General features: G+C 48.8%; 1 protein-coding gene across 2 annotated transcripts; it reads right to left on the minus strand.

Moving 5' to 3' along the window:
* Positions 1–1,565: 1,565 nt before the first annotated feature.
* On the minus strand, positions 1,566–4,577 carry LOC117851354 (cysteine-rich receptor-like protein kinase 10). Of its 2 annotated transcripts, XM_034733155.2 has the most exons (7): positions 4,118–4,577; positions 3,840–3,985; positions 3,548–3,758; positions 2,904–3,141; positions 2,653–2,803; positions 2,220–2,560; positions 1,566–2,148 (listed from the first exon to the last, which is right to left on the minus strand). In XM_034733155.2, the coding sequence occupies exons 1-6, from the start codon at positions 4,314–4,316 to the stop codon at positions 2,234–2,236; spliced, it is 1,272 nt and encodes a 423-aa protein (XP_034589046.1). In that variant the 5' UTR covers positions 4,317–4,577; the 3' UTR covers positions 1,566–2,148; positions 2,220–2,233. The 2 variants fall into 2 exon arrangements, with proteins under 2 accessions (XP_034589046.1, XP_034589045.1); XM_034733154.2 differs by having other exon boundaries at positions 1,566–2,560.
* Positions 4,578–8,621: the final 4,044 nt, after the last annotated feature.

An 8,621-nucleotide genomic window follows, 5' to 3' on the forward strand; every position in this document is an offset into this window, starting at 1 on the left:
GGAAGATGTAGATATGCGTCGATGCAGTGAAGACGATCACGTAGTCGTACGTAGTCGATCAACGTAGCAGCAGCTCATCCACGTGCAGCAAGATCGCCTCCGGTGCCGCGGCTCGTCGTCGGCTCGTCGTGGCTCGTCGGTGGCTCGTCAGCGGCTCGTCCAAGTGCTGCAGGCGCAACACCTCCAAGGTATCCACACGTGCAGGGAGGAAGCGTCGCAAGCCGGACTGCTAGATCCGCGAGTTGCAACAGGCGAGGGGGTGGGAGGCGCGGCAGGTGTGTTTCGCCAAAAAGGTGTAAACCCTAGGGCGCCCCCACCCCTCTATTTATAGAGGTTCCTGACGGGCCTCTGGATCCGAGGCCCATTAGCACTTCTAAACCTAATCCAACTCGGATCAGATCCGAATTGGGCTTCCAGCCCCTTAAGTGTGTGACCCTATGGGTTCGGATACGTATAGACATGGCCCGAGTACTCCTACTCGGCCCAATAGTCGGTAGCGGCCTCTAGCAAGACGTGCCAACTCCTATACGCACACGAAGATCATATCAGACGAACCATCACAACATAATATACATGCTATTCCCTTTGCCTCACGATATTTGGTCTAGCTACAAGCCGACCGCTCTTTCTCGATCCTGTGATCCGGAATCCCTTTGTAGGTTAACTCTTAACCGTACGTAGCATGGCCATGCATTTTCGGATCCGATCACTCGAGGGGCCCAGAGATATCACTCTCAATCAGAGAGGGGCAAATCCCATCTTGATTGACCATGTCTCATAGCATGCTTCTTGACAAACCCGAAAGCTACCTTTATAACTACCCTGTTACGGCGTAGCGTTTGATAGCCCCTAAGTAGGTCGATCCACATCTAGAATACATGCGACAATCTCAGGTCTAAGGACAAAGCGTATATGTTGTTTAAAGAGAGAACTACTTCTCGTGTTGAGTCAGTCCTAGCACATGTCTCCACATGTGTCCACATTATTAGTTCAACATCTCCATGTCCATAACTTGTGAAACATAGTCATCAACTAATACATGTGCTAGTCTAATATTCATGTGTGTCCTCACATGAACTCCGACTAGGGACAACTTTAGAATAACCATACAAGTAAAGAGTTTCACATACAATTCACATAATTGCAAATCAATTCAAGTAGCCTTTAATGGATATCCAATGAACACAATATACAAATCATGGATACAAATGGAATATCATCATCTCTATGATTGCCTCTAGGGCATACCTCCAACAAACAAAGCAAGCACTGAGTACACAATATTTCAATATATATTCATGGAAAAAATATTTACCTATTATTTAAGTTTTTGAGATATATTTATTCCAGCCTTTAAATATTCATATATCTACTTCAGTCTTTTAAAAATATAAGCTCTGATCAAAGTTTAGTTTCATTGATCACATGCAACATAAAACATCAGTTATTTGTATATAGAGGTAGTATAGTGATGGCAACAACTAAGGGCTTTGGCATTCATTCATATGACTGGAAGCCGTGTGAGTAGCGACATACTACCAATATAATTAAAACTTATTATAAAGTGACTATAAATTTAGCATTCTTCATAAATTTTCAATCAGATCATCTCTACAAACATGCAAGAGGACCCCTACCATTTCACTAGAGCATGGTCGGTTTTTACCGTTACCTACATTTCTGCACTTCACCAGCTCTGCAAAAAGAGTGTTGCAGTGTCTATCACGCGGTGAGAACTCTGGCGACAGTGGTCCAAAGGAGAACACAGGAAGTCATAAAGCACCGCCTTCTTTTCAGGTCTCCCGTTTCTTTCAGCAGCGCACCAATGGCCGAAGGTCACATGTGTGTGCCTTGACATACCCCAAAAAGGGGAATCTTTCTTCTTCCTCCTTGCCACTTGCTAGTCTGCTGTCCAAATTTCTGAAACTTGTCAAAATTGAAAACCTGCATTCCCTGGTGTCATCTGGAAAATTAAAAGTGAATCTTGCACTTGTGACTTGTGCATGCTGCATAGCACACAATTAGAACTTGCATATTTTAGAGTTACATGTTACTCATTCTAAAATAGTTGCACTCTTATTTACACTTCAAGCACGGCTCTGTCTCAACTTCCCATCAGGGGATCTCATTATCACTCCATTTTCAGACCTACAAAAAATCCATCAACCACTACGCAGTAATTACATAGAACACCTAGATATGCAGCGCGCCAAAGTTACCTTCTCCAACGACCTCATCGCGGTTCGATTATGGTGATGGACACATCGTTGATCGACTGGGGAGACGTCGTTGACTCCGTCTTGGTCGTGAGTGGCATCGCTGACAAGGGGATCTTCCTCAGTCGCGTGAACAGTGGCGGCATGGCCGGGTCAGGGAGCTTCATGTGGTCGCTGATGAGCATGAGCAGGACGTTGGACATGGTCGGCCGGACGTCGGGGTTCTCCTGCACGCAGAGAAGGCCGACGTGGTAGCATCGCCAGGCCTCGTCCTTGGAGTAGGAGCGCCCGAGCGACGGGTCCATGAACTCGGCCGCGAGATCTTGGGTCCACAGCTTCCATGCCTGTCAAAAACGTTCAGATAATTTCAGATTACTGAATTTTGTACTCCCACACACCTTAAGCCTGGGAAATGCTGGAGTTTCAGATAATGTACATCTTGGATGAGAGATTGCTGGTGCTCCTCCAGGTACAATGCGCCGTTCCGCTGTCCGCTCAAGATCTCGAGGAGGAGGACACCGAAGCTGAACACGTCTGACTTTACCGAGAAGACGCCCTCCAACGCGAACTCCGGCGCCATGTACCCGCTGCATTGTATCACAGAGGGTGTCGATCAACAATGCAAACATTGTGATGCCGAACAGAGCATATATAATTCACAGGCATTGCTCTAGGGATTGTCTTTACTATGTTCCGACGATGCGGCCCGTGTTGATGGCGTCGGAATCGTCCTCGAAGATCTTGGCCATGCCGAAGTCGGAGATCTTGGGGCTCATCTTGTGGTCGAGGAGCACGTTGCTGGCCTTTAGGTCCCGGTGCACGACCTTGAGCAGCGAGTCCTCGTGGAGGTAGAGCAGGCCGCGGGCGATGCCGAGGATGACGTCGTGACGGGTGCTCCACCCCAGCTGCGCGCTCTTGCTCGGATCTGCACTAAACCAGTAACCGGCAAACCGTCACCAAACACCGCACAGAAACTTGACCCGATCATTTACTGATGGATCGACCCAATTGGAAAACAGAACCATTTCTGGTGGCGCAAATCGACTCGGTAACCCACCACCACCAGCAACGCTGGCGCAATTAAGGACCTTGTTGCCCAGTGTGCATCAAGTTAATTGCACGCTTAATGGCACCACTAGCAAAACAGTACAGTCAATCAGGGTCGAATTGATTGGTCGCAGATGAGTTCGTACGATAACCGAACGTGGAAAATTTATGGCGTGACGACACCGAGCCCAACCACCGTGAGAGCAACGTGCCCACGGCGCCGGCCGGAATAGTGGCTGAGGAGTGACCGAGTGAGGAGGAGGTCATGGCTGAGGTCCGCGTACCGAAGACGAAGGCGTCGAGGCTGCGGTTGGGGAGGTACTCGTAGACGAGCAGCTTCTCGTCGCGCTCGGCGCACCAGCCCAGGAGGCGCACCAGGTTGCGGTGCTGCAGCTTGGCGATAAGTTCCACCTCGTTCCGGAACTCCGCCGCCCCCTGCCGCGACCGCGCCGACAGCCGCTTCACCGCGATCTCCGACCCGCCGCTCAGCACGCCCTGCCAGCAACAAAGGCACGGCGACTTGTTTAGTTAAGGAAACTATCACAATTTAGCAAGACAAGTCGATTGATTGCTCACTCTGTAGACAGGGCCGAAGCCGCCTTCGCCGAGCTTGTTGGCCTCTGAGAAGTTGTCGGTGGCGGCGAGGATGGAGGCGAGGTCCATGAGCGGCAGGTCCGAGCTCGACCGCGGCCACAGGCTGTCCAGCAGGGATCTACGGATGGCTGGCGAATTTACACAACCAAGCGAATGGAGATTCAATTAGAACTCAAGCAAAGGAAAGGCAAGAAACACTAGCCATCACACTGAGAATTGAGAAAGCAGAGCAGATCAGCAGAGATCATCAGCTCACGTACCGTTGCGCTTCCGCCACCTCCAGCAGTAGACGCAGTAGAGCAGCGTGCAGACGATGACCGTCACCAGCACGCCCACCATTATCCGCATCGCTTCCGAGCTCGAGCCGGAGCCGGAGCCGTGCCCCGTCACGTCACTCACCGGCGCCGGGGCCTCGTCCAACAGGCGGCGGTGGACGCCAAGAAGACCCTCCGGCGCCATGCTTCTCCTGTCCTTGGACGACGAAGCTCCCTAGCCGCCGCGGGTGCGTGCACCACCGTTGGAAAAAAATCGGATGGAGTTGATGGGTGGACGGGCGGCGCAAAGGGAAGGAGTGTGGAAGGAAGCGAGACGCACGCAACGAAAGCGGGGCTGCGGGGGGACGAGAAAGAGGTGGGAATGGGGGAAGTGGCGAGCGGAGCGGAGTGAGCAGAGGACGACGGATTGCTGCGGTGCGGTCCGTTGAAAAGTAGCGGCAAGCCAACAAGCGTTTCACCTGTCGCGTGTGGTCTTTTGTCCTGTCACAGCCCTATGGGGGCGGCGGATACATTTGACCCAGCTGACACATACATGTTGACGACTGACGCGGGAGTGTCTTTCCAACAGTACAGCACGAGATTCTAGAACTTCTATGTTACCTCAAGCATATTGTACCTTCCAAACGAGTCCGATGAAACGGGCCTTGGGCACCCTGGCAGCCTGGATAGACCTCCAATAACCAGTGGTGTTCCAAGTACATAAATTTTAGAATTTTATTATAATATTCTTACAGTAGAGGCAAATTCGATGCTCATTTTGCCTAGAATGTAGTGCGTGATTCCAAGAACATGGATGTTGGATAATGATCTTGACTAACAATCCAGACTTACCGCAAAGCTTTACAACCGGCTCGCACGTGTTTTATATCACGTTTGTGATTAGAGTCGCAGCATCAATAAGTGATCATATCGGACCTGTTCCCATATTGCGCATCACGACCTCAATCTTGTGGATTAGAAGCCACCTGCAACTAACCACACTGATCGCTAAGGGCATCGGAAGGAACCAAAAGACCGTTCCCACATTGATGCTAGTAAGGACGCCGCTACTCGACACACTCGTTCTTCGTCGATAGATAGCTCCAAGCTCGCACGTCGCCGACCCAATCACCACTACATCACCTTTCACCTACATCTGCATCACCTTTCACCTACATCGACACCTGTATCGACTCCAGAGGCATTCAAGGCGGCACCAAGCTCTCGTTAGATTGATTTCCACCAAACTCCGCATACTTAGATGTAGTGATCATGTATAGACTATGGTTATGTGGATTAGAGCTCATTAAGACCGTTCTCAAGTTGAGGCCAGTAAGGCCGCCCCTACCCGACAATCTTTGTTCTTTACCGACAGAGAGCCCCAAGCTCTCACGTTGGCAACCCAATCACCACTACATCACCTACACCAACACCTATATCAACTCCAGAGGAATCCATGGCGGCACCAAGCTCTTATTAGATTGATTTCCATCAAACTCCGTATACTTAGAAGTAGTGATCATGTATAGGCTATGTTCATGTGGACTGCAAATCATTTACGTATAAAACTGAGTTTAACAATGTATGGAGAATTTACCATGGAAAACTATGAAAAATTCGTAGGAAACTGTAGGGTGGGCACCCCGGCCCTCTCCCGTTTCTGCTCCCGCTGTTAAAAAAAGAAAATAGTACTCCTTCCATTCCAAATTGTAGATCGTTTTAGCTTTTTTAGTTTCATAGATATTATTATGCATCTAGATATAGTGTATATCTAGGTGTATAATAATATCTATAAATCTATAAAAGTCAAAACGACCTGCAATTTGTAACAGAGGATTGCAACAGAGGGAGTATTGTTTTATTTCTTTCTTGTATTGTCATCTGCTCAAAAGGGAGCCTAATCCACTAACCAAGCCAGCCTTAACTACCCTAACTAGCGCACTTAACACTCCATAGCCACTCCGTCCTTGCCCTCTTTATCAGCTCTCTCACGGTCCCAACTATAAAAGCCAACCATATCATATCGCGAAACCTGCCTGAGGATGCCTCATGATTACCATTTACTACCATATGGAAATATAAACGCGACCAGCAGCACGACACCAGTTTGCGATTTCACCATTTCATTTGAAGTTTCACGTGTCGAATTGATATTTAACAACTTCGTCCTGTTGGAGATGCTCTTTCTACCTCTGTTGAAGGTTGTGATGTAAATTTAACTCTTCATTTTAACATCTACAACTGATACTTTGAAAGCGACCTCTACGTTTTACCGTACGTCAGACTTCAACTAGAGTTGTGTCCCAGCAGTGGCAACATGATACTTGCTCGAACCAAGATCTGAAATAAATACATGTGTTCAGGTGGTTGGATTTGATTAAAAAAAAGTCTAGGATGGTTTTAGGCACTTGAAATTAGTCACACACACATTTTATAGGCAGAAGAAATGCAAACTGATAAGATGTAGAATAGCCAAATTACACACCATCATTTTCGCACAAACTATACCATTTATGCCCACATAGCCAATATACTGTAAAAACATTCCGGAATATGAATCCAGCTGTACACAGTTTTACTAAGCGCTGATCGAGGTACAAATATGTTGACTTTTTAGAATAGAGTAATCATTTGTTTTTGGAGGAAGGGCGCACCGGAGTTCTACAAAATATTTGAGCTAGGTGTGCTGGAGCACCGGGCAGGTTTGTTGTGCATCACACGCCAGCCATATGTTGTTCCCGTAGGCCATCAGGATGAGATGCCACCCTATCTCATCGTCAGTAGCACTTCAATGATAACGCTTACTTTTATACCTTTAATCCTCCATTTAGTCCGGACTAAACTTTAATCCCTCCTTTGATCTCTTTTAGTCCCTAAACTTCCAAACAGAGGGACCAAATGGAGGATTAAAGGGATTAGTTCTCTATTCCCTAAGGGCAGTCCCAATGGATAGTTTCTGGATAAAGTTTCCAAGAGAGAAAAGGAACAATTAATGTTGAGCAGAAACTATCCTTCACAATCTATAATTTCTATAGCAGTTTCTACACAAATCAAAACTTAAACGGTAATGCTAAGCTCCCGACGTCCGACGTCAGCAAAATATCAGACGCGATGTGGCTCTTTACCGTCCACGTGAATCTTATCCCTTCACATATTTATCCTCATGACCTCATTCACCGAACAAGATAATCCTCCAACAGCTCTCTCTCTCTCTCTCTCTCTCTCTCCACACACAGCAAGTTCCCGGTGGCCTCGTCCCCCACCCCAACGGCGGCGCGGTCCCCCACCACGGCGTCCTCCTCATCCACCCCGGCGGCGGCGCGCTCCTCCACTCCGGGAACCTCGTCCCCCACCCTGGCGGCGCCCCTCCTCCCACTCCGGCGTCCTCAACCAACCGGGAGCACCCAACGCCCCGGATCCGGTGGCCCTCTCCCCGACCCCGGCGAGATCCGAGCGGGGAAGGATCGGGCGGCGGCCATGGTGGACGACCTTCGGCGACAGGCTGGTTGTCGTGGATCTGAGTGTTGCAATAGTTACCTCATGGTGTTGCAATAGTTATTTTTGGATGTTGCAACGGTGGCTTTTGATGTTTCATCTGTTTTGCACCGGATCCGGTGGCCCTCTCCCCGACCCCGGCGAGATCCGAGCGGGGAAGGATCGGGCGGCGGCCATGGTGGACGACCTTCGGCGGCAGGCTGGTTGTCGTGGATCTGAGTGTTGCAATAGGTACCTCATGGTGTTGCAATAGTTATTTTTGGATGTTGCAACGGTGGCTTTTAATGTTTCATCTGTTTTGCACCGGATCCGGTGGCCCTCTCCCCGACCCCGGCGAGATCCGAGCGGGGAAGGATCGGGCGGCGGCCATGGTGGATGACCTTCAGCGGCAGGCTGGTTGTCGTGGATCTGAGTGTTGCAATAGGTACCTCATGGTGTTGCAATAGTTATTTTTGGATGTTGCAACGGCGGCTTTTGATGTTTCATCTGTTTTGCAACAGTCTGACTTGCCAGCAATCGGTTGTTGCACCAACTTATTCATGATGTTGCATATAGTTATTTTCTTTGTTTCGTCTCTTCTTCTTTCATTGTTGCAATGTTGTAAGAGATGTTTTTTTGTTATTGCAATGTGTCTGTTTTGAATGTTGCACGAAGCAATTCGGGATGTTTCATGCACGTAAAGGTGTTGCAATCCTCGGTGTTGTAAGTGTTGATTTTTGATGTTTCGATAGTTATTTTTCAATGTTGCGACGGAGCGTCCAATAAAATAAAATTATCGGACGTCCGGATGTTAGCAGTTCCGAAACTTAAATGCAGCACTAGAAAGAGTGCATCAGCTGTGGCGAGCAACCATGTAACCTTCTTTGCACAGTCGGCACTATCTGCATCAAACACAAACAAGACTCTGCAAGAAGCCAGTAGAAGAGGTCGAGCCTGTCCTTGTTCAGGTCGTATTTGGCAAGCCAGCCATCATTGCTTGCTGTGGAGTTGGAGCTACCGGTGATCCTGTACTCCT

The sequence above is a fragment of the Setaria viridis genome, chromosome 4 (genome assembly GCF_005286985.2).
Source record: "Setaria viridis chromosome 4, Setaria_viridis_v4.0, whole genome shotgun sequence".
Classification (NCBI taxonomy): Eukaryota; Viridiplantae; Streptophyta; class Magnoliopsida; order Poales; family Poaceae; genus Setaria; species Setaria viridis.

Coding starts and splice junctions, on each gene's coding strand:
- LOC117851354 (XM_034733155.2), bottom strand. CDS start 4,316: ATGGCGCCGGAGGGTCTTCTTGGCGTCCACCGCCGCCTGTTGGACGAG. Junction 3,986..4,117: donor GAGGTGGCGGAAGCGCAACG/GTACGTGAGCTG, acceptor TAAATTCGCCAG/CCATCCGTAGATCCCTGCTG. Junction 3,759..3,839: donor GCTTCGGCCCTGTCTACAGA/GTGAGCAATCAA, acceptor TGTTGCTGGCAG/GGCGTGCTGAGCGGCGGGTC.